Genomic DNA, 26,831 nt, shown 5'->3' with positions numbered 1-26,831 from the left:
ATATATTTATTAAGAAAATACCTTCATCAGTTAAAACACTACTAATATTAATGTAGTACGCTTGAAGCTTTTTACCTTACCGTCTTAAATGCAAGTATAAAATTTATTGGCGGTAAGGTTTAGTGCACGCTCGGGTGCGGTAATTACCATAAGGTACCACACACCTACCACGGAACAACGATACTTTGTATCTTAATGCAGTTTGCATAAATAAACCCGTAACTTGTAAAATATATCGTGGATTTGTATTTTACATTCTATAAGCGAATATTGAATTCTGTAAGATAAGACTATAATTTGTCTTACATTTTTCATTATAATATAGGTAGGTGGATGGTCAGATGGGCGACCTGATAACAACTGGTCATCACCGCCTCTTGACATTGGCACCGAAGGAAATATTAACCATTCCTTACATTACCAATGCGCCACTAACCTTGGGAACTAAAATGTGCCTCTAGTTACACTGACTCACTCACCCTTTCAACGGGAACACAACAATACTATGGTTTACTGTTTGGCGGTTGAATTTGTGATGAAAAAACCTACCAAGACGGGCTTGCATAAAGCCCTACCACCAAGTTAAAGACATTATAAGTAAAGTAGCAGCTACTAAATATCAATTTTACGAGGCTTTTACTATCGAACGGCCAAGCAAACGCGACCAAAGCGCCACAGTAAAAATTCCCCGCCTACGTAAGAACCGCTTTGAACCTGCATTCATCATTCGCATTGCGAAACTGTGGAATGCATTGTCTGAGTCTGTATTTCCTGAACGGTACAACGCTGGTGTCTTCAAATCCAGAGTGAACAGGTTTTTTCTAGGCAAGCGTGCTACATCCTAGACCGTGTCGATGCTTAACATCAGGCAAAACAACGATCAACGCTGGCCTATTAAAGGTAAAAAAAATGCTGCAATGTATAAATGAAATAATTTCATCTAACACAATGTTTTATTTACCGTCAAGCATAAAATGAACTATAAGCTTATTAAGCATATAAAAATTGTGTGTGCCTGGATGTGAACCGACTACCCTCAGTTAAAATCTACGTATTCTAACAACTGGGCCATCTTGGTTCACTAAGATATAGTCTATGTGGAGGTTTCGTGACAAAATCAGATAAAAAAAAACGAACACCGAACATGGTTTGACACGAAGTCACGTGCTGACTGATGATAGATGAAAACCTAACAAGGCTCCTCGCATAAAAGCTACTTTAAAAAAAAACTTCGGTTTCATAAAATACAATGAACATTTCAACACGTGATTTATATTTTACAAAGAAATTACATTTTAAGTCATCAATTATTTTGTGAGTAATGCTATCAAAGATTTATCAATTTGACTAGAATTCACAATCGACTTCACTCGTGTAAAATTTTTAATATTCCATTATAAAATAACTATAAAATAAAAAATAAAAATGGATTGTATTTACTCATACACTACAAATGGATATAATAAAAATATGCACTATAAAGTAAATATAATATGTCGAATCACGACTCTATATATCAATATAGATCAGGATTGTGGGATCAATTTAAATAATAAAAAAAAAACAAAGTAACAACAAGTAAATCTTATTACTGCGTAAAAGACCTTTTCTACCAAATTAGGCCCATGAAAGTACAAAAGTGATTGACCGGATTTAAGCAAACAATTTTCGCTTAAGATTCAACAGCTATTTCGACTCCTATGATCATCATCATCAATACAACATCAAAGAATTATTTTTTAAATAAATTAACCATTATGCTTCTATTGTAGCTAAACATATATCACATTTTATCAAAATTGATTCAGTGTAACTGAAAGTACGATAGACAGACAAAATTATGTATTTATTATTCTAGACGAGGCTAAAACGCGATAGAATTCAAAGAATAAAACTAACGTTTAGTAAATTACAAGTATTTCAAAGTACTATTTCAAAATATTTATTAATATTTAATAAAAAACAACAAAACTTTCATGTGTATAATTAATTAAATTATAACAGAGTAATGGAAACAAGAAATGCTAGTAAATAACAGAGTTAGTCTATAATTTTCATAGTAAAAGCGATCATTAATTTACAACATTAAAGCCATAAAATATTTATCGATCTTATATTCATTTTAATGAAACATTGTTGTGTTTAATCATAGCTAATATTTTATATGCATTTGTTCTCTTATCATGGTGAGTATGAATTATTGCATATTATTTAAATAAGAAACGTCATTCGGAATTGAGTTTCAAATATCATTGGTACCTAAATTTAGTTTTATTTAGAGAATTGATCTCTCATTTTTTTATCCATAGTTTTATTTATGGCACAGATTAATTCGATGATTATGTCAGGAAGAAGTTTTTAGTTGTTGACATTTCGATATATGATATAATAATAGTGATTTGAATGATTTTGGGTTTGAAGGTCTTTTAACCTTAGCAGCAATTGTCATTGTTTTACCATAATGAGTGATAGTTTACCGGTTTCATAATTATGCTGTACTTTGTCACGGGTGCTAAAGGAACGAGTCAACTTACTATTGCAGGTTGTATGCGTTATCAAGTTACCGTATACCGTAACCGTAACAGCCTGTGAATGTCTCACTGCTGGAGAAGGTTTGGAGCTTATTCCACCACGCTGCTCCAATGCGAGTTAGTGGAATACACATGTGGCAGAATTTCAGTGAAATTAGACATATGCAGGTTTCCTCGCGATGTTTAACTTCACCGTAAAGCACGAGATGAATTATAATCACAAATTAAGCACATGAAAATTCAGTGGTGCTTGCCCGGGCTTGAACCCACGATCATCAGTTAAGATTCACGCGTTCTTTTCACTGGGCCATATCAAGTAATGGATTTTATTATTAAGTGCTTAATATGATTTAAACGCATCATTTATTTTTGCCGCTTAAATATTTTCTAGGCATTGAGGATGCTTTAATTTTGAGAGTGCACTTTTGTTTTCGTACATAACCGTGCAATAGAATATATCATGTGCCGTTGGCTAGTCTCACTTCACGATTGTAACTACTATGGGTGTCATCGGAGAAAAAGTCATCATAATCTTTATTAAGCTCACGTCATACTTATATAAGCTTATTTTTATGTGCAAATATAGTACCGAGGAATAAAAAATTAAAATATTCAGAATATGTTGCTTTTAGTAGCTTTATTGCTTCTGAATAAAATACATAAATGATTTGTTTAAGTAGTAAAATAAATATGAACAGATTTTTTAAATTGTGCTTAATTTTTTTTAGATACAATGAAAGCTCGAGTCATTTATAATGGACAAGGAAAACATTTTAAAAGTGCGAAGCTTGAACGTGATGTAAGAATTAATGTTTGTATTTTTCTTAGAAAATTTTCCCTTCATTAAAAATGTAAAAAGATATTTATGATAATAATCGGAAAATATTTTTATATAAATACTTAACGAATAATTACGAAGGGCCATGATGAAAAGTTAATTTTCAAATCAATATTTATTCGAAGACAACTAGGAGACGTATATAATTATTAATCGAAATCAAATCTATTAATGATGTACTGGATAAAATGGAAATTATAATTACAGATTTTAATTTATTAATAAAACAATTATGTCAGTTAGTCATATGCTCTATAAATCGTAAAGGTAAAACCAAATTTATACCATTCTAGAAATTTCTACCAACCATGACTACAATTTTCATGATGACTCGTTGGTTTGGAATTCCGACGTATGGAGGTAGCATTTTCCTGTACTGGACTCTGATCACCTTGACCATGCTGACTGCTATAGAAGCTGCAGCTATTTGGAAACTAGTCCGCTTGCTCACTGGAACAGCGCCAAACAACTCAAGTGGACGTTAGTTGGACTCCAGATTACTTTAGGTTACACTTATAAAAATATGCGTGCGTGTGTATGTTGTCCTTATAATATTATCGTATCTATATAAAAAATCATTCACCTTACTGGTAGCAGAGCTTTGTACAAGCCCGTCTGGGTAGGTACCACCCACTCATCAGATATTCTAACGCAAAACAGCAGTACTTGATATTGTTGTGTTCCGGTTTAAAAGGTGAGTGAGCCAGTGTAATTACAGGCACCAGGGACATAAAATCTTATTTCCCAGGGTTGGTGGCGCATTGGCTATGTAAGCGATGGTTGACATTTCTTACAATGCCAATGTCTAAGGGCGTTGGTGACCACTTACTATCAGGTGGCCCATATGCTCGTCCACCTTCCTATTCTATAAAAAAACACCTTATACATCTTACTTATCTTATATATATTTTTTCATTTTGTTGTGTATTACTAACCGAGTTATAAATATTTTTTTAGAAGTAATGGCGCGACTTTCTGGTTTAATATTTTATGGAAATGCATTATTATCTTTAATACTATCATGGAGATTTGTTAAAAAATGGAAAATTCTTTCTATTGATTGGCTCAGATCAGAGACGGGTGAAATTAATTTCCCTCCTGACACTACTATAAGAAAACGGGTTATGATTGTTATAACGTTTGTGGCGTTATTTGCTATCGGTAAGTTTTTTACAAGAATACAAACAATGATTTTTCACTAAGAATTATTGTCGTTTCCTCTTATTAGAAGTAAAATGAAATTGATATCTAAAAAAAAGCTTTCTTTAATGTGTACTTTAACTGAGTGATAGATATTAATCGATTTCAAACACTCAAGTTTTACAAATGAATTAATCATTAGAATATAACCTAGAAATAATATAAAAAAAAACGTTATAATAACTAAGACTTTAATTAATTTTGTACTGCAAATTTCATTATTAGTTAGTCACCAAAAAGGAACAAATGATTTTGCCATTATAACGGTGGTGTTAAAAAATAGTATGTACTATTTTTGTAATTTTTAAATATAATTCATTGAATGCGTTATATACTTGCGCTAGTTTTGCACATAAAGTTCTGCCAAATATTTCCACTTTGTACTGGGCTATCTTACCTGTCTGCAATATTTTACATGTAATAGAATATGTATATTTTCTATTATTATATTAAGCGCCTACAAAATATAAATTTGTTTTTTAATTTATTTTAAAGCAAAAATATTTTTTAAAGATAATACGACATCTAAAACAAAAAAAAAAAAATTCTAAAATTGTTTGTCTATGCCGGAAGTTAGTAAAGTACTATAAATTGTTAAATCTTTAAATTATTTTAGCGGAACATACTTTCAGTATAATCTCAGCTACGGGCTTAGATTGTCCTGCAGATGAATTCTTCGAACGTTACATTTTATCTTCTCACGGATTTTTATTGAAAACATGTAAGTTGTAATGTATTATTTTACATTTTATCAATATTAAAATAAAATTAAATATTACCTTAAAACATAATAACACAATTTTCAGATGAATATACATTGTGGCTGGCAATACCAATATTTATTATGAGCAAATCAGCAACTATCCTTTGGAATTTTCAAGATTTGATTATCATTCTGATAAGCATGGGATTAACGTCACGGTACTACAGAATGAATTCCTTCGTGAAATACGTCATTAGATACGAGAAACGTGCCGGGAAAGGAAAAAAGGTACAGCTGAAGCTTATATCCAATAGACATTATAAGATTTATGTAAGTTGTAGTAATTTGCACCAATGGGATAGCCTATGCTATATCAGTATTGACGCAAAGTCGAACCATCTTATGATATATCTATAATATTCACCAGCTTTAATGTGATTCGCTGCTTCGAGCTCAATTAAAGTGACAGGTGTCAGATAGCAATACCTCCCAATTTTGGCATGAGCAGTATGCATGACAATCGAGATTAATTCTATGATGGTGCACTAAATATGTATAAGCTGGAGATAGATAATGTATGACGGTGTATAGACGGTATATATTAACGATGATAAATCAAAAATACTAAAGAGCTATTTTGTAAGGACAAATTCAAACTTACCACATAACAGGATCGTGAAAAGTCAGAAATTGATATTCGACATTTACTTTATTAATTATAATTAACGTCTGTGTTAATTGATTAAACGATAGACATATAAATTGTAATTAGACAAGTAAATGTCGACATTAAAAAACCTCGAATTTCAACATTTCACTAGTGAGAAGCTGAGCTCTTAGAATCGCATTGATGGTCCAAATTTATAAGTCAAAAGAGCAGTTTCTATTATTGCAGTATTATTTTGTGTATCCAGCAAAACTTTATTTTGAGTACTAAGACTTATTACACAAAGATTGATTAACAATAGCTTTATTCTGTAATTGTATTTGAAACGTACGATCTTTCTTTCCTTCTACTTTATATTATCTACTATATAATCTGTTCATTTTTAATATCATGGGACAGTATTCACACACGGTCATCTGATCCCAAACTAAGAAGAGCTTGTACTATGGAACCAGACAACTGATATACTACATATACTACTTTTCTTTTGTAAATACAAACTTGTATAGATAATTATATCCAAACTCAGGACAAACAGACATATGCATGCACACAAATGTCTGTTCTGGGTGGGAATCGAACCCACAACCTTCGGCGTGAAAGGCAAGTATCTACCAACCACGCCAAAATTATTAAAATTATAACCTTATTTTATATAAAATATTTTAGAGAAACTTAAATCGCATGGTTATAACAAGTATGAATTATGTTATTATGCATATACACTACCTTCCTTTCAAGAAAACTCGAAATAACTGGCAAATATGACTTAATTGTTTGAACCTCGATGATTATATTAAATAACTCACATAATTATGTTTTGTTATAGTTTGGAAATGATTATTGTTTCCAAGCAAATACCTGGTGCAGGATCAGACAAGCATACGTACAACAGGCAGCGTTAGTTCGAAAGATTGACGAAGACCTGGGACCTCTGGTGTTTCTCTCCAACCTTAACAACTTGTATTTCATCTGTTTGCAGCTGTTTTTGGGCATCAGGTATGTCTCCAAAGTGTAGTCTATCCGAAATATCATTATAAAATGTACTCAATGATTCTATAACAAATAAAGTTACAACCATATAAGAGTAACAGCCTGTTAATATCCCACTGCTGGGCTAAGGCCTCCTCTCCCTTTTGAGGAGAAGGTTTGGAGCTTATTCCACCACGCTGCTCCAATGCGGGTTGGTAGAATACACATGTGGCAGAATTTCAATGAAATTAGACACATGCAGGTTTCCTCACGATGTTTTCCTTCACCGTTAAGCACGAGATGAATTATAAACAGAAATTAAGCACATGAAAATTCAGTGGTGCTTGCCCGGGTTTGAACCCACGATCATCGGTTAAGATTCACGCGTTCTTACCACTAGGCCATCTCGGCTTTACTATATAAATTTTAGTACTATATAAATTTTTACAATATAAATTTTTTACTTTACCATATAAATTTTAGTATAATGCTTAAAGCCACGAGAATTGACGGACATGTTCTCTTAAAAATTCAAAATAACATAATAATAATAATATATTGGGATATTATTCACACACGGCACGGCACCCCAAACTAAGCAGAGCTTGTACTATGGAAACCAGACAACTGATATACTACATATACTATTTTTCTTTTTTTGTAAATAAATACTTATATAGACTGTTTGTCCTGAGTATGGGTGTAATTACACCCAGACTCAGGACAAACAGACATGTTCATGCACACAAATGGGTGGGAATCGAACCCACAACCTTTAGCATGAAAGGAAAGTATCTACCAACCACGCCAACCGGCCCATCCCGTCGTAACACTACAAATAAAAACAAAAAAAAGTCTATATGCGTGGAACTTCACTACCGCTGTTCTTTTTCAATTGAAACACTTATTAATCATTTAATTTCTATTCTTACAGACGTATAGACGGAACATTGATCAACAAAGTATACTACTTCTTCTCCTTGGGTTGGCTTATCTTACGTGCGTCCAGTGTTGTGCTCTCCGCTGCAGATATTAGTTTGCATTCGAAGCGGGCCTTGCCCTATTTGCATTCTTGTCCCAGTTCCGCCTATAATATAGAGGTAGAAAACTGCTTACAATACAAAACATCAACAGCTAGAATTGAAGAACAGAATCGAAGATTGTGTTTTCAAACCCAGTCAAGTATTGAGTTTCATGTGCATTATTTGTATCTTTATATCATATAGTACCTGACGGTGAAACGTTGTTAAACCTGAATGCACACGTTCAAGTTTAACAACGTGCACATATTCAGGTTTATGTAATGGTAATGAACAGCGTTGTGGAATAAGTTACAGACCTTTTTCTCAAGAGGAAACTGCTAGGTGGCAGGGCTTTGTGCCAGCAAGTCTTGGTACCACCCACTCATCGCATATTCTACCGCCAAATAGCAATACTTATTATTGTTGTGTTACGGCTTGAATGATGAGTAAGCCAGTGTAACTACAGGCACAAGATACATAACATCATATTTCCTAAGTTAATTCTCATACATATATACATATATTTAAATTTAATCTCTAACAAATTCCCCTTGGCTGCCCCTTTATCAAATGTAAATACATATCTCTATGATTGATCATCGCTACAATACATTTCAGATCAAACGGCTGAAAGATCAATTGAATCATGACGTTATAGTCTTAAGCGGAATGGGATATTTCTATTTGGATCGACAAAAACTTTTACAGGTAATATTTATTTGTATATTTGCTCTCGATTATTAAATGCAATCATACTTGTCTATAATAATGTTTTACATTACAAACGAAACATAGAAACACTATTATTGCTTTTTGAAAATTCTTTCCTTGTTTGTTTTATTGCGATTATTTTGCTATTGTATTTAAGTGTGCAAAACTAAAAAATGTCATTATGTGTCTTTTTGTTTCCAGGTCGCAGCTGTCATAGTAAAATATGAATTAATTTTACTACAATATGATAATTAAAATATATGTGATAACTGAAATGGTCTCTCTCTATATCTAATGGCCTTCTAATCGATTTAGGCTAAGGTCAGTACTTAAAAGACTAGCCAACTGCGTGGTATACATTTTACATTGTATAAGTATGTGCGCAAACACAGGCACACCCTCTATTTCCTTCCTCTTATAATCCGATGGGACGGCAATACGACCTTCCTCTGAAAATTTCTATACAGAAAAAACCCAATAACTCTTTAATGGTCCACCCGGGGTTTGACCCCAAGACCTCTGGATCTGCTTTCTTATACCTTAGGTCACTAGAAAAACGAGGCAGTCTATATATATCTTCTGTCTCCATACATTTTTTTGGGAAATATGTTGGGAAATAACTTTCGTCTTATGTGTCCCACTATACCCGAATGACGTATCAGAATGTGATAAAATGGAGGGGTAAACTTGTTAACGATTGGAGGTAAAAGTAATGTTGAAAATCAGCGAATATAAAAAACAATTCTTATTATAGAATATTTGATGGATTATTTTATTTATTTTTTAAATATAAGCTCCTTAAAAATAAAATTCATCAAATTAGCTGTTATATCTATGTTATTTGATTTATGCAATTATTTGATTTGTTGAAGGTGAAGTTATTGTTATATGTTAGCGTAATTATTATTTTATAAATTGATAAACAATAGTTGATATATATATATTTAAATATCAATTAAGGTCTGTTAGGTTCATTTGGATAAAGATTTTTTATAATCTAATACTACAAGAACAATTTCAAACTTCACTTCATATTTCACTTCCAAAATTTGCTTGATGCTGGAGTAAATGGAGCCGAGATGGCCCAGTGGTAAGAACATGTGAATCTTAACCAATGATCGTGGGTTCAAACCCGGGCAAGCACCACTGAATTTTCATGTGCTTAATTTGTGATTATAATTCATCTCGTGCTTTACGGTGAAGGAAAACATCGTGAGGAAACCTGCATGTGTCTAATTTCACTGAAACTCTGCCACATGTGTATTCCACCAACCCGCATTGGAGCAGCGTGGTGGAATAAGCTCCAAACCTTCTCCTCAAAAAGAGGAGAGGAGGCCTTTAGCCCAGCAGTGGGACATTCACAGGCTGTTACGGTTACGGCTGGAGTAAAAATCATCGTAAAAGGCCTATGTATATATTTTTTTTAATTGTATTGATTCTTTATTCATATATTATCCAAATGGCGATTATTTATATATTATCCAAGAGGCGGAGAACCGGGAGCTTTGGTATACCTAGTGAGTTACTTATGCTCAGCAGTGGATTGCGATACTGATAAGGATCATTATTATTCATCGGGTGGAAAGTGGATACTGTCGAAATTGAAAGGTTACTCAAACTTATCTTCAAAAAATAACGCTACGGGAAAAATTTAAGTTTTTTTTGTAAGATAACCTGTCCATAAAATTTTAAATCCGTTACAGATTGTTATAAAGATTTTAAAAAGTAAGAAAAAGTTAAGCAAGGCGAATCTATAGATAGATATTAACACCGACACTAAAAATAATTATTGTAAAAAAATTTGTATTATTTTAAAGTTTCTGAACTTACATGCAGACGAATATTTCAAGTCGATATAATTGTTTAATCTAAATATAATTCGAAATAACATAATCGTTTAAAATATTCATAAAATTCATGATTATTTTATGGTTTAGTCATATTAGGTTTATGATACGAGAGCTGATTGATGTTCTTGTTTTTTCCTGAAAGGAAATTTCTTCGGTGTATATTATTAGTTATTATTGTTAAATTATGAGATTAGAAAAGACCGGTGTTCCTTTCCAATAAACTTGCTTCAAGCAGAGATAAATTCGACCCTCGCAATATAGGCAGTCGATTATGGATAAGACAAATTGAATAATTCTCCTGTGAGTTACGAAGGTCAAGGCTTATATTGAGAAGTTTTCACACCGTATAACTCAATACCAGGCTATTTGATTTTATCTTTATTTTACGACGATGATTTGGTTTTTGATTTAAAATAATCTTACTACTTTTTTAATAGCTTTGAATGATATTCTTTATTCAAATGAATAATATTGTTCTTCTATTTATAAAAAGTTTGTAAATTCGTTTGTTGCTGTAGCTTATAGGTCCCAATGCACACATTATATATAATGGTATAAACAGATTATAAAGTTTTAATGAGTGAAATAACAGGCTTAAAATTTGCCCAGAAAGTGGAAGAGGGAAGGTAAGCACTAGGGAAGGGTTTTTCATAAAATCAACTTATGGATTTCTTTAAGTAAAATTAATTCATCTTGAAATAACAGTGAAGAAATTACTCTGTAAATTTTCATTGGATAAATTAAATGAAAAAGCTGTGTGAAATATAAACATTGCCCTTTCATTATATTTCTTAATAGAAGTCATAAAAGTTTCATGTGTCTAGAATCTGCCATATTGATTCCACAGATATGTAATTGGCAAAATCTATGATTGAAATTTTTCAGAAAACCACTAAATAACTCCAAAACGAATTCACAGCACAAACGAAGTTTTTTTTTTTGTTGATGTAATGGATTTTTAATCTTTGAACTTCGATTAGACTATCGTTATAAGACTCCTGGTTGATGAATACGGAAGATTTTCCACTATCATATCGTTTAAGGATTTATAAAATAATCTAAAATGAAACAAGATTTTTTCGAAAATAACTTTTATTCTACATTCATTAGAATATACTAAAAATATCATAGTGTTAATTGCACATCTTCTTGGAGATTTCTATTTGATAAAATATTTATTTATTTACATAAATGTTTTACTACGATATTAATAAACTACTTACTCTAAATACAACACATTATTACTTATATAATATTCAATTTAATTCATTAAAAATATTCATTTATATTAATATTTGTGCGATTAATATACAGAGACAAAAATATGACACTTAGATTAAAATATATTCACATTATATTTGACTGTGTTATCCAAAACTCAAATCAACGCCAATAAGAATTTATGAAACAAAAGAAACTATTTCAATTTTAACGACTGTTTGTGATAGAGTATTTTTGACTATAAGTATAACATTTTATCATCAAGCACATATGCAAATGGAGAATATTATATATACATGTGGTTAATTGTAACTTAATTGTAATCATTTGTTATATAGGCATAGCCTTGTGCCTTGTTTTGTGTATGAGTAGCAATACAAACTATTTTTGAATCAAATAACGGATGAGTAAGTATGTACTTAATACGGCAAATTACATGAAGAAGTCACTGGTCACCTTTCTAATATTTTTGTATATACATTTACAATGAATATTAAAAAAAACAAACTTTAGGAAAGTTTAAGATAGATAATGATGTTAAAATTTATATATTCATTATGATGGCTATTTATAATATTACGTACTTAAAAAAATTTGTATCAAAAGTCAATTTAAGCCAATCAATAGTAAATGGTACTGTTTAATATTTATATACTTATGTTATACAACTTGCAAACCCGCGGTGAAGCCAACATGTAATCCAGTTTATGACGAAAATCCTTCAAATTCTGCGATTTTCGTACGTAACTTCTACTTTCATTATATATATTGGGTAGCAGCGGTTTTCTAAAATAATAAAGTTGGTTGTATTGGTTTTGGTAACTCGCAAATAGTCATATTAACTTAAATGAGGTAGTTTTTGCACTGTCCTTATTATCAATATTTTTGAATACTAAATTACAGACAGATGAAAATTTACAAAGAAAATATAAGGAAATATTTGAAACAGACAAAACAATTTCAAGATTTGTTATAATGTTCCAACAATAAATAAAACTTAAACGAAAATTTAAAACAACAGCGACATTGGCACGTAACATTTGGCAACATATATTATTCAACATTGTGATTTATGGCAGAAATAAAATATAGTTTTTAACTTTTAACGACAAAGTTATTTTGTTATTTCCTTCTAACATATAGCTATATACTTAAATAGATTTTAAATGTTGATAATCTGAGACCAAAGTCTAGCAATGTGTTATTAGTTCTTACTAATAAATTTAACCAATGTGTTATCTTATAACACATTGGTTAAATTTCATGTGCTTAATTTGTCAATACGAATAATTCACCTAGTGATAGTCGGTCAGTATGTTTCATTCTAAGGTGACTTTGTTACACGTGTATTACCTCTACTTTTCCTACACTGCCATAGCACACTGGGACATATTCAGGTATACTTCTGTTTCATCTAATATAATGATACACAATAAAAATAATTTTATTTATAACCCTACATATTATATTATAATTAATATTTATTAACAACCAATTACTTATACACTAATAAGATAAGAAGATTTCATCTTCTGTAAACACATTTATTCACTAATTTTACAAATTAAACACTTTGGTATTCGTTACGTCTGTGGTAAATTCAAAATTCCTAAATTTACACGTAATAAAATTAATTATATGACAATGGCTAAATAATTTGTATTAATAAGTTTATGTAATGATTTGACATATAACATATATTTTACACATTAAGCACAAATGTCTTTAGACTCTACATATTATGTTTATATTTATAAAAAATGTCACTATTTAAATTATTTACATGTATATAATAAACATTTGACAGCTTTAGTTGCTTCGATTAAGTATGAAAGTTAGTCTGTTCTTATTCCATTTTTAAACTGAGCTTCTATTGGTTTTTATTAAATTATATTAATGTATTTGAATTATAAGTTTATGATATATAATATAATACTAGTCTAATAAATTTAACGATAACAACAAATTAAAACTATGTCCTTTAATTCGCTACAGTTCGTAAATAATTCTCAAACTGTAGTATGAATTATTAAATACAGAATGTCAATAGCTAAACATCAATTATTTCTCTTATATTTTTGATAAATAGCAAAGATTACTACGGTAACTTCATAAATAATAATTAACATTATCCTCGCGTAGATAAGTGGACTGTTTTAAGATTAATAGAAAGTGGTAACCTTGAAATCCGATCTTACTCGTGGGGACACTTCTTTTTGGGAGCGTTCCCTTAGTCTTCACACACTTGAAGAACACAAGCCAAGGGATGAGAGACAGTACTATGGGATAGGGAATGGAACATTGTTCGTAACACTAGCTAACTTTAAAACACGGCGCTCTAACTATACATTGCCGCGGTCCACAATAAAAGGGAAGTACGTCATACGTCATACGTCATACGTCATATGTCATACGTCATACGTCAAAATCGAATAATGGATAAAAAATTACGTTCCAATCTACGCATTAACTTAAATGTAATACAAACATAAAATATTAAAGACGACGGAATGAAAATTAATGAGAAGTGAAATAGAATAAAAAGGAAATTATTATAAATTATGATCTTAAGGAATTATTTAATTAACCTACGTTACGTTATTATTTAATTAATATGCCAGTAACGTCCATTTAAATAAATAATTAATTTTTTAAATGAACGTTACTGGCATATTTTCGCGTTCCTTCTCGTGGATAATTTGTCATCTGGGGGCTCGGTTCTGGCTCTGAGCCTACTTAAAATGTCGTCCGATGCAAATTTTGCATATTTTTTTTTTATGTAAGAGGGGACAAACTGTCTTTATCGGACCCTTTTTTTGACGGTTCCTATGTCATATTATTTGTTTTTTTACAGTATAGGTAGGCGAACGAGCATATGGGCCACCTGATAGTAAGTGGTCACCAAACGCCCTTAGACATTGGCATTGTAAGAAATGTCAACCATCGCTTACATAGCCAATGCGCCACCAACCTTTGGAACTAAGATTTTATGTCCCTTGTGCCTGTAATTACACTGCCTCAACCACCCTTCAAACTGAAATACAACAATATCAAGTACTGCTGTTTTGCGGTAAAATATCTGCCGGTAGTGGTACCTACCCAAAAGAGGGCACAAAGCTCTACCACCAGTAAATCCGTTCGGACAAATAGCTGGTAGTTTTGTTACATTTTTAATAACGATTTATAAATATAAATATTTGTTAAAGGGATTACACAACCAGACCAGACCAGAAAAGGACGAAGCGTCTGTCCGTCTAATATTTATCTTTTTAATAACAACATGATTGCTTTATTTCTCTCATAATTTTACACAAGCTTACATATACAGTTGTATTGTGAACATGTAATTCATTCTTTATATCTAATAAACGAAGAAAATATTACAACTAAGATATAATTTAAGATATAAAACAAACAAAAAAACATAAAAAGTAAAGTACAATTTTATTTAATAGCGAACTTTAAAGTTACTTAGCTGAGGTTCTATGAGCACAGTTTCGGTGGTTTCCTGTGTGGGTGTTGTCGTTGGCATCGCTGATGGCCGAAGGGAAATAGCAAGCGGCAACGCTGATCGCGCGCACAGTTGAGAAGCGCTTCGTGTAGAACCAACTGATCGATAGCGAGTGCAACGACCTCTCCTGCAAAAAAAGGCTATTAATAATCTATTTTATAACCTAAGTACTAAACAAAAAAAAACTTGATTCAAGTAGACACTATACAATTATCATATTACAATATTGAAATATAATGTATAACCGGCATAGCCGGTTTGTAATGTAGATTCTACTGTAATTATGACAAGAAACTCAGTAGTTACTATATTCTTCGATATGTAATAATATAGGTATGTTAATTCATTTTTTTTTTATTTTTCCTTCATATAATTAAACGAATATGCTCCACGCTTTTTATTGTCTATATAGTATTTTATGTTTTACGGCATGACATTTAAATTTATTAAAAAGCCAAGTAGAAAATAATAGATTGTAAATCTGATTTTTAACCAAAATCATAGTGCCCAATTATATGCTAAAATAAGGTAAAAAAATAACTGATTTTTTTTTTTAACATAAAAGCAATTATCACTAAAAATATTTGGATTTGGTTCTTGGTTCTGATAACTTTATAAAATAATAAATATTCATAGAAATTAGAATGTAAATGAAAATAGAAAGCTAAATTTAAAAATTCTCTTAAACTACGTACAGTCAATTTTTTGGCACGTCTTAGTTATTACGATGAACATGTTTTATAAATTTGTATTGATATTTTATTTATACGATATTAATCTTGAAGAAATTTTCCTTGATACCGTCGTCTTTTTACTTTTTTTTTATAGAATAGGAAGGCGGATGAGCATATGGGCCACCTGATAGTAAGTGGTCACCAAACGCCCTTAGACATTGGCATTGTAAGAAATGTCAACCATCGCTTACATAGCCAATGCGCCACCAACCTTTGGAACTAAGATTTTATGTCCCTTGTGCCTGTAATTACACTGGCTCACTCACCCTTCAAACCGGAACACAACAATATCAAGTATTGTTGTTTTGCGATAGAATATCTGATGAGTGGGTGGTACCAGACGAGCTTGCACAAAGCCCTACCACCAGTAAATAGTTAATATTAACTTAAACTTCAATATTAACTTAATAAGTACCAGATATAATTGTTATTGTTAAAGATGTTACCCGGTACTTCCCTGACAATTTTTCTTAATTTTGAATATACGTAAACAAACTTGTTTATTAATAAAATTTAAACTATGTATCGATACGACAACTGACATCGTAACTTTATTACCATAACTTGAGAACTTGTAGCGAGGCAGAATGTAATAAAAACTTGCACGCAGTAAGTTGACGAGAGATTAAAGTTGAAAACCTGTATTATTAGCAACAAATTTAAAGTTATGACAGTATGATGTTGTTACTTAAAATAATAATAATAATATCCTGGGACATTTTTCACGCACGGCCATCTGATCCCAAATTAAGCTTGTACAAAGGTTGTGCTATGGAAATCAGACAACTGATATAATCTGAAATGAAAAGTAGTATATGTAGTATACATATACTACCTTTCTTTTGTAAATACATATTTATATAGATAATTACACCCAGGCTCAGGACAAACAGACATGTTCATGCACAGAAATGTCTGTCCTGGGTGGGAATCGAACTCACAACCTTTGGCGTGAAAGGCAAGTATCTACCAACCACGCCAACCAGCTCGTCATCGTGTGTTCGAGTTGGAACTAAAATATCGACGATAAGAATGCTTACGGAAGGTAATGAAGCACAACAATACTCAAATTTAAATTGATTTGGGAGAATAGAGGAAACTCGAGCACTGATTGCCTTGATTCGATTTTGAATCGAGAAATTGTTTTGATTAATCTAGAGATTTCGCCGTCGTTTCGTACAGCTATTCTCAAACATCCGTCAAATCTCAACAACCTATCATGTATTCTTGAAATGATATAATTAATGTCAATGTTGCATAACATTTTCTGACACTACGATCATTTTCTGCGGTGTGTACACAGTTTGTTCTTACATAATAGCCATTTAGTACTGTTTGATGGTATATGCATTACGTGCCGAAACGGGTCCGCACAAAGCACTACAATCGATAAGTGCTTTGTACCTAACTAGACAGGACTGTAAAACCGTTGTGTTACTAAACTAGTACTCGGTTCATAACTTTTTATATGTTTTTGTTATGTGTTTGTTTGCCTGATGCACTAATCTTCGGAACTACAGAACCACAAAAAGTAATCTTAGTTTATTGGCATAGAAAATATTAAAAAGCGCTGCGTAATTTTGAATTTTTCGTAATCTGGAATTCGATGACGTCAAATTAACTTCTTCATCCATTCATAGTCGAGTTTCAAATTGTGAAGCTCATGATTGAAATATGTTGAGTTTTAACGTGGGCGCTTCAAATATTCTTTACAAAGTACATATGTTATATGACGTGGAATAAATATTTAAATATCAAAGCTTATATTAGGTATGTAAGTAAGGACTTTAATATATTTTTCTCCGCATTATCCAATCCACTGAAAAAGTTGTTTAAGTTTTGTTAGGGTGATGAAGTTTACTTGGTGAGTTGGTGGTAGGGCTTTGTGCAAGCCTGTGTGGGTACCACCTTGTCATCACATATTCAACCGCCAAATACATTCATAACATAGTATTGTTGCATTCCGGTTGGAAGGATAACGAGCCAGTGTAACTACAAGCAAAAGGGATATAGCATATTAGTTCCCAAGGTTGATGGCGCATTGGTTATGTAAGGAATGGTTAATATATCTTACGGCGCCAATGTTCGGCGGTGGTGACCACTTACCATCAGATAGCTGATATGCCCATCCTTACCTATATTATAAAAAATAGAGTTGTAAAAATAAAATTCATTTTCGCTGAAATTTATAAAATGCCTTAAATTAACAATCTTAAAAAGAAAAATATCAAATCTTTCAATATAAAATTTTACTCACGATCCATACTCCCTAAATAAATTTTGTGCCAAGAAATTATACAATTTTTTCAATAATTATTTTATAAATATTTCGCCTTCGTAGAATATTAACAACCTTATTTCATATACTATCAACATAATGGATGTTCTGTCCACTTATTTATTTCATTTAAATTATCGCGACAAGAGTGAAATTTTCAAAAGGCTCATTTGTAAAACTAAATTATCGAGTCAACCTTCACAGAAGTGTACCTAAGAATTAATTAAAAAAGAACATTTGTTTTTTTATTGTATTTAGTGGGTAGACAACTGATGGTCACCACTGCTAAGTAGACGCTACCGCCTTAATGATTGTATAAAATATAAAAAGTAAAAGTAAAAAAATATATACAAAATCTATATTAGATTCACATACTAAATGTATATGATATAAAGCGCAAAAACTAATTTATTGTTCAAAATCTAAGACATCTAACAAAACAGTAACAATAACAGCCTGTGAATGTCCCACTGCTGGGCTAAGGCCGCTTCTCCCTTTTGTGGAGAAGGTTTGGAGCTTATTCCAACACGCTGCTCCAATGCGGATTGCTAAAATACACAAGTGGTATAATTCCAATGAAATTAGACACATGCAGGTTTCCGTTTTCCTTCACCGTCAAGCACGAGATGAATTATAAACACAAATTAAACACATGAAAATTCAGTGGTCAAACCCACGATCATCGGTTAAGATTCACGCGTTCTAATCACTGGGCCATCTCGGCATCTAACATAAGACCAATGAATTATATAATGTTAAAATTATATACATAGAAATTGAAATAGTTTGCAAAAAGACTTTTAATTCCGTTTACGATCAAAGCGTCTATAATTCAATGAGCAATTGCAGAATTAATTTGAGAGCTCAATAAATAAATTTATTCAGGACATAGAGTAGCTCAGACAGGATATTTTAACCAAATCTTAACACTACGCTAAATAATTGTAAAAAAAAATTACATTAAACGCGCATAAATGAAAATTTTGGTTACACATTTATATAATTTAAAATACAAAATAACAATAAAAGTGGTAGCTTTACATTAAAATCAATGCTGTAACATGACGATTCAAAGGAGCTTAAATAAAGAATTATTGTATTTTAAATAAATAAATCTTTATATATAAAATAATAACTGACTAATTGACCGTCTGACATATCAACGCATAGCACAAACTACTGGTCACCATGACTTTGCAAACATACTCCATTTACACAGAAGGTTAGCACTAAGAAGAATTTTTTGTAAATTTAACCCCGAATAAAAGGGATGAAAGTTTTTTGTATAAATATTTTTATAAAAATAACACAAAAAAAATAATATCACAAAAAGATATGAACCAATTTATTCAACTACGATGAGATATAAAAAAAAATCCCGTTGAGTTTCTTTCGCCGGTTCTTCTCAGGTCTGAGGTGTTTATTTCCGAACCGGTGGTAGATTTATGACAGTCAACAAGAAAGTGTAACGCTTCTATATTGAATAAAGATTTTTGACTTTGACTTTTACTTTTGATGTGTCCTTAATAATAATTGTTCCATTCAGCTTTAATGAGCAAACTTTAAATAATTCAATATCTAATACTAAATTACGGTAAAAATAAAGAAGAAAAGAAATAGTTTTTAAAACAAAATGAATGGTCCAGGAGATAAGTTGGTAGGGTTTGCTTAATTTGTGTTTATTAAATAATTAACATCAAATAAATTTATAAAAAAAGTACAAAAAAATAAATTATACTTCAACCACGATTTAGTTTGTATTAATTACTAGTATTTTTGCTTCCTTAAAACACCGTCGCTTTATATTTAAATACGTTATTTTAATATATATTGAACATAATATATACTAAGCAAGCGTATGATTATATTATAGTAATATTCGCAGCCTCGGAAGCGCTTTATATAGAACGTGCTTAGAATATTCTGTTTACGATCTTGGTAATTTAATTAATAACCATCTGCCTTGACCTTATAGCCAATATACATACTTATATATTTATTTAAAAGAATTGAATTAAAATGTAAAGAGCCCCAGAGAAAAAAAAAAACAATATTATAATTGTAATACAATTTTTACGAGAACTTACTTGAAAACTAAATAATTTTCTAACTGAACATTTAGGAAAAATGCGCTATATAGAAAAAAATTGTGGTATTCAGTCTGCCAAATGGGCCACCTGAAATTTGAATCTTTTATGCTACCCAGACGGGCTTTTACATAACCACCAAGAGAAAGAAAATATAGTATATAACATTTTGCTTTTTTTTTAGGACAGGCCGAAACGAAACGAGCCAATGGACCAACAGATTGAAAGTGGATTCACTCATATATAACTGCAAGAATCATTAAAGGAAGAACTTTCGACAACTGCTATATCATATCTGCATCTGGTTTAGATCTGGATGGTTTTGATCAAAATATACTATATATTTAGATAGGCTTTTATTATTAGCACTATTGAAGCATCATTTTATTTGATTATATTATATGTTATGCTATAACTGGCTTGGGATGTAGATTCTACCGAGACGGACGGCCAAGAAACTTAATTCAGGCGTTATAAGCTGTCACGTACACAGTGAATATCCCATTGCTGGGCTAAGGTATCCTTCCTCTATTGAGGAGAGGTATTTGGAGCTTATTCCACCACGCTGCTCCAACGCGGGTTGTTGGAATACACCTGTAGCAAATTTAAGTTAAATTAGACACATGCAGGTTTCCTCACGATGTTTTCCTTCACCGTAAAGCACGAGATGAATTATAATAGCAAATTAAGCACATGAAAATTCAGTGGTGCTCGCCCGAGTTTGAACCGACGAACATCGGCTAAGATTCACGCGTTTTTACCACTGGGGCATCTCGGCTATATCACGTACACACAGTAACCTACTTAGTTCTTTTTAAGGATCTAAGATCTTATATTCCTTGTACCTGTTATTGGAAAGGCGAAACAAAGCAATATGTTTGATTTATATTAATTTGTAACGGTAGATAAAGTGATAAGCTAGTACCCAACCAGACTGTCCTTCATAGTCGGGCAACAGGTACGAAAACGAATATAATAATTATAGCCTAAATCCGTACTCATTTTCATTATCAAAATGACGTATAATTACAATAAACAAATTACTCATAAATAACATCAAAACGAAAACTAATTAAAAGTTTAATTAATGTATCGTTTATTTAATAATACGCGTAGAAATTGTAAAAACACATTGTAAATAAATTGAACATTAATGAACAATGAATCTACTGGTGGTAGGGCGTTGTGCAAGCTCGTCTGGGTAGGTACCACCCACTCATCAGATATTCTACCGCAAAACAGCAGTACTTGGTATTGTTGTTTGAAAAGTGAGTGAGCCTTGTTATCCCAAGTTAAGCAAATCCCTAATCTTAGTTCCCAAGGTTGGTGGCGCATTGGCGATTTAAGCGATGGTTAACATTTCTTACAATAACGACGTCTATGGGCGTTTGTGACCACTTACCATCAGGTGGCCCATATGCTCGACTAGGAAGGCGTCCTATTGTCTAAAAAAAATTCTATTCTAAGTTAAACAAATAATAAATAAACATGTATGTAATAAATTAAATAAACCTTTACCACTTTGAAAAATGATATTTTAATTATTATAAATTATTTAAGGAATCTAAGCCTTTGACTGAAATAGCCGCATAACATCATTGTACCAAAATTTTTACTTTCGAATCGAAATGTTTTATTCATGTCATCGTGAATTTGTTAATTAATATTCACTGACGGACCAAAATCATAGAAAGCAATCAAAATGTAACCTTCAGCGAGATATCTATTAATTAAAACCTTTCAACCGAATCGTTGATGAGCTCTTCAGTCTTAGCAAACAAATTGTGAATAATCAATTTGTAAAGTATAACTCTTGATCTGAACTTTGAATAATCGTAAATATCTATACTAATAAATAAATAAATGAGCAAACGTATGTTTTGTAATTATTTTTGTTTTTCAATTTTTATTGGATTATATATTTTTTACTGTAAATATCGAATAAATATGATTTCGTAAGATTATCGGTTTTAGTAGAATGAAAAATGAAAATGAAATGAAAATAAGTGCATGGTGTAAAAACTACTAAACCTATATACATCAAAATTATACCAGAAAATGAAGTGTTTCGGAGATGGTTGTGTATAATATTATTATATCAGTAGAAGCGTTTCGCATCATCCGCTTCAAAATAATTAAGACAAGTTTTTATTTTAAAAGCGATATTAAGGCATCTTTACTCTCTACTGTTTAATAAATGTATGCTTTCATTTTAAATGTACACTTTTAAAAGGCTGCTTCCCAAATCAATGGTAGAATTAAAACATTAATGATTATAAAATTAATAAGTAAAGCAAACAAATAACAGAGTGTGTTATTAAAATATATAACACATCCTGTAGTTTGTTTTTAGGGAGGCAACTTAATACATTTGTTTAAGATAACAACCGATTAATATACGTATTTAGAAATGTCATTTTAAGTATATAAAATAAGCACATACTTATGTACATAATACAGAAGGCGGGAATCGAAACTGCAACCCTGGAGCGGAAGGCAGGGTCACTGCCAACTGTGCCAACCCGCCAGTCCCATGATCAGTTTTCAATAAATTAAATTCAGTTTTTTTAACGATATCAATATTCTGCTTCCCCCTTCCTTCTTAAGTCCACGCGAGCTGGTTCTCGATGTCACCGTCTAACTGTGACATCAATTCCATCGCGCACAAAGAAATTTGGCAACTCCTTTCTTTGTCACACTTCCAAAAAATGGAATTCCTTACCAGCTCACGTGTTCCCCTCCTCTTACAACCCGGGTTCCTTCAAACGAGGCGTGAAGAAGCATCTTACGGGCCGGCAAGGCGGGGACGGCTAGTACAGAACATTCTTCCCGACTGTACCGGCCGTCGTCGCGTTTGGACTCTACTACCACTTACCATCAGGTGGAGTAGAGTCATTTGCCATCCCGGCGCATATAAATAAAAAAAAAATGAAAACTTGACGAAATTGATTCGCCAATCAAATAATATCCATGTGTTTTTTGTTTCGCAATAGTGAGTAAACACATTGAATGGCATTTTATTTAATAAACATAAGGAAAATAATTGTTTTCAATTAAAAAAATGTTTACAAATAAGGAAAAAAAATAACCTGTGTCATTGACTGTACGTGGCAGAAGTGAAACATTTTTGCGTCGGAAGTTTGCACGTGTGGCGTATATCTTACTTACCCACCTGATTATAGCTACTAAATACCTGACTGCTTTATAAAACATTTACTTAGATTCAGTAAATAGATGGAACGTTCAATAAACGTTACACACATAATATACATACGTTATAAGTAGAAAGGTTACACTGAAATTCGACCCTATAAATTTACACTAATCATAAAAAAAGAAGTTAATTAAAAGAATAGCAGAATAAAACCTTATTTTACAACATGAAACCACATTTTGGACTTAAGTATATAAGCAATAATAGTTTATTTTCAGTTACAAAGTTTGAGTAACAAAACGACTAACAAACACTAAACAGTCCTTTGAGAATGATTTGGAATGCGGTCAACGATGCGACAACTAACTTTAGGTTACTCTAAACAATTCAATTAGTCTAGCTATTTAGTTAAATGTTTTAAGTGCGGCTTAAGATTTAATAAACTACATTATATTATAACAGAGCTATTAAAATATAATAGTAAAGCGGATCAAATTCTTAATCACCTATAATTACTTGCAGTAAAAGAAAGTAAGAGGCCCATTCCCTCTCTCCCCCTAACTTGATGAAATTTGCAGTAATACTATTTATATTTCGGTAAATTAAAGCCGAGATGGCCCAGTGGTAAGAACGCGTAAATCTTCACTGATGATCGTGGGTTCAAACCTGGGGAAGCATCACTGAATATTTATGTGCTTAATTTGTGATTATAATTCATCTCGTGCATTACGATGAAGGAAAACATCGTGAATAAACCTGCATGTATCTAATTTCACTGTAATTCTGCCACATGTGTATTCCACCAACCCGCACTGGAGCAGCGTGGTGGATTAAGCTCCAAACCTTCTCCTCAAAAAGAGAGAGGAGGCCTTTAGCCAAGCAGTTGGACATTCACAGGCTGTTACGGATAAATTAAATAAGTTGTAATCACTTGGTGGTACGTTTTTGTGCAAGCCCATTTGAGTAGGCACCCACTCAGCACATACCAAACAGCATACTCAATATTGTTGTGCTCCGGTTTGTAGTGCGATTATGCCATATGGCGTTATGTGAACAAAACAAAATAACCAATCATTTAAAATTAACTGGTTTATAAAAGCATTTTCATTTTAATACATAATTATTAAGAAATAAGATCCCGACCGCGCCGCACGTGTTGCCTGAAATGATTCTCGCTTATAATAATGTCCTCCAGACCGATTTAGGCCTCGACGAATCCAAGCTCAAATTCAAGAAAGATTAGTCAACTACGCAGGACATATTAAAGTGCACAAGTATGTGCCCACCATAGGTGCTCTCTCTATTTCCTAACTCTTATAATCCGATGGGACGCCAATCCGACATGAGCTGAAAGAGTTCAGGCGCAAGACCAACGACTTTACGAGCTTTCCGACGGACGGGAGTGTACACTCTTCCAAATTCCTAAAAGGACTTACATTTAGACCAACCACTAGACCAACGAGGTAGTCTCGCTTATAATATTTGCATAAAGCAAACAATATTCGAGTTTAGCAGACGCTTGTGATTACCATTGCGCTCTTTAAGCTCGTAACGTAAACTTTTAATACCTATAACCACCCCGTATGTATATTGTTCCGTAACCAAATGGTTACGGAACAATATACATACGAAAAAAAAATCATCTTTATGATGTTAGTAGAGATTTTAGAAATAATACCAATTTATTTTTTTTCAAATATTTGTAAAAAACAACACAATACAACATTAAAAAAAAAAAGAAAAAAACTTATAGCTTAAGACTATATGTAGTACCTATGAAAGAGAATATGCATTAAACCGGTGTCCCAATGGTTAGAACACGTGAATCTTAACCGAAGACCGCGAATACAAACTTGGACAAGCACCGATGAATTTTCATGTATTTAATTTGTGTTGGCGGTGATAGAAAACACCGTGGGAAAACCCACATTTTTCAAATGACAAACTGCCACATACATATGTGGAATTAGATATAAGATTGAGAAAGGAAATGGGGCCTTAGCCTAGCAGTGGGACATACAGGCTGTTACTTTACTTTCATAAAACTGTATTTCAATATTTTACCTCTAAAAAATACTTAATTCAAGACACTTCAAATTTAATTAGAACCGCCGTTAACTTAAATCTAGTGTGCGGCAAATTTAAAACAAATGAAACCATGTATCTTCCCCTCCAAAATTAAACAAAATGGCCGCTCACTTACAACTCTTGAATACCAAGGAAATTGTAATTAACGCTTACATTAACCTTCCGCTTTATTTAATTTGGCATTGTTTGTTATTTTCATAACATAAATAACAAGGTCATTAAGCGATTTATATTGTCACATACTTTAAACGGGCTTAAGAGTAAACGGCTTAATTAACATTTAATATTGAATACAACAATTTTAAACAAACAAATAAACTTGGTTGAGCTTTTAAAAATAAAATGTTAACTACGCGAATTAAATGTGTCAATGTGTATAAGCATGTTTAGTTGTGTGCGAGAAAATTGAAAATTATGCACATGTGTGTGTTAGATATAACTTGTAATAAATGCAATATATAATATAATACTCGAAATATATATATCAATGTGTCAAGCGTGTTTGGTTGTCCAAGAGAAAATTAAGATTATATGTGTGAGTTTGAGATATATGACGTACAATGCGTGCTACAGAAGTAAAATACTTCAAATAGATATATCATGTGTGCATATATGTTAGGCTGTGTGAGATGAAATTAAAATGATTTATGTATGTTTGCGTGCGTGAGTTGAGACGTGTAAATTTTGCCTTACCTGCTACAATGGCACCTTAGAAGCCTCAAGAAGGCAGCTCTAAAGGTTCTGTTGAAGACTGTATAGATGATGGGATTGATGGTAGAAGACACGTAACCCAACCAAAGACAGATGTCCACGACATGCTCTGAAATATAAAGAGTTTTAAGCGTCTTGTCCGTACATTTTTATATATTATAGTACACTTTAATCGTAATACGTAAGTGGTATTATTGATACTTTTTAGCTCTTTACTGAGGACCAAGGTCCTCACATCGTTTTTCGTATTTTCGTAGTATATATAAGTTATAAAAAATGTATACATTTTGTTGGACTAAAATAAATTTGAAATTATAAAGTGTTTAATTTTATTTTATTTTGAGGAATATATTTAAATGTTTACACTTTTTATTATAATTAAATAAAAACCAATCCGACATTCAAAATATATACTTTCACGATGGAGTGTATAACGTATTAATAGATTTACGGGCATTTTAATTTTGCATTAAGTAGGAAGACTCGCTAGTGCCACCTTATAGTAAGTGGTAGAAATATATAATATGATGAGTTGATGGTACCTACCAAGAAG

The 26,831-nt window shown here is 31.9% G+C and overlaps 2 protein-coding genes across 5 annotated transcripts in view; one reads left to right on the top strand and one right to left on the bottom strand.

Moving 5' to 3' along the window:
* Window positions 1-855: 855 nt before the first annotated feature.
* Window positions 856-8,935, top strand: LOC126773366 (gustatory receptor for sugar taste 64a-like). Of its 4 annotated transcripts, none has more exons than XM_050494307.1 (10): window positions 856-900; window positions 3,260-3,330; window positions 3,663-3,849; window positions 4,327-4,530; window positions 5,186-5,290; window positions 5,376-5,560; window positions 6,769-6,938; window positions 7,846-8,011; window positions 8,552-8,641; window positions 8,846-8,935. In XM_050494307.1, the coding sequence occupies exons 2-10, from the start codon at window positions 3,265-3,267 to the stop codon at window positions 8,897-8,899; spliced, it is 1,227 nt and encodes a 408-aa protein (XP_050350264.1). In that variant the 5' UTR covers window positions 856-900; window positions 3,260-3,264; the 3' UTR covers window positions 8,900-8,935. The 4 variants fall into 4 exon arrangements, with proteins under 4 accessions (XP_050350264.1, XP_050350257.1, XP_050350273.1 ...); XM_050494300.1 differs by lacking the exon at window positions 856-900 and adding an exon at window positions 2,164-2,186; XM_050494316.1 differs by lacking the exon at window positions 856-900 and adding an exon at window positions 2,368-2,542 and having other exon boundaries at window positions 3,663-3,729.
* A 6,228-nt stretch (window positions 8,936-15,163) lies between these two features.
* The window catches only part of LOC126773304 (5-hydroxytryptamine receptor 2C), a 65,062-nt gene continuing 53,394 nt past the window's right edge, over window positions 15,164-26,831 (bottom strand). The window contains exons 8-9 of the mRNA XM_050494137.1: window positions 26,261-26,387; window positions 15,164-15,353 (exon numbers count right to left, since the gene is read on the bottom strand). Of these exons, the coding sequence (XP_050350094.1) occupies window positions 15,164-15,353; window positions 26,261-26,387 (317 nt within the window). The remainder of the gene's footprint in view (window positions 15,354-26,260; window positions 26,388-26,831) is intronic.

The sequence above is a fragment of the Nymphalis io genome, chromosome 2 (genome assembly GCF_905147045.1).
Source record: "Nymphalis io chromosome 2, ilAglIoxx1.1, whole genome shotgun sequence".
NCBI lineage: Eukaryota > Metazoa > Arthropoda > Insecta > Lepidoptera > Nymphalidae > Nymphalis > Nymphalis io.
The sequence above is the reverse complement of the archived record's forward strand: the minus strand, read 5'-3'. Positions and strand labels throughout refer to the sequence as shown.

Bases quoted from the DNA above. Each gene is read 5' to 3' on its own strand.
- LOC126773366 (XM_050494290.1), top strand. From the start codon at position 2,491: ATGCTGTACTTTGTCACGGGTGCTAAAGGAACGAGTCAACTTACTATT. The intron at 2,543-3,259 runs GTTGTATGCGTT...AATTTTTTTTAG, and splicing joins GAGTCAACTTACTATTGCAG to ATACAATGAAAGCTCGAGTC. The intron at 5,561-6,768 runs GTACAGCTGAAG...GTTTTGTTATAG, and splicing joins GTGCCGGGAAAGGAAAAAAG to TTTGGAAATGATTATTGTTT.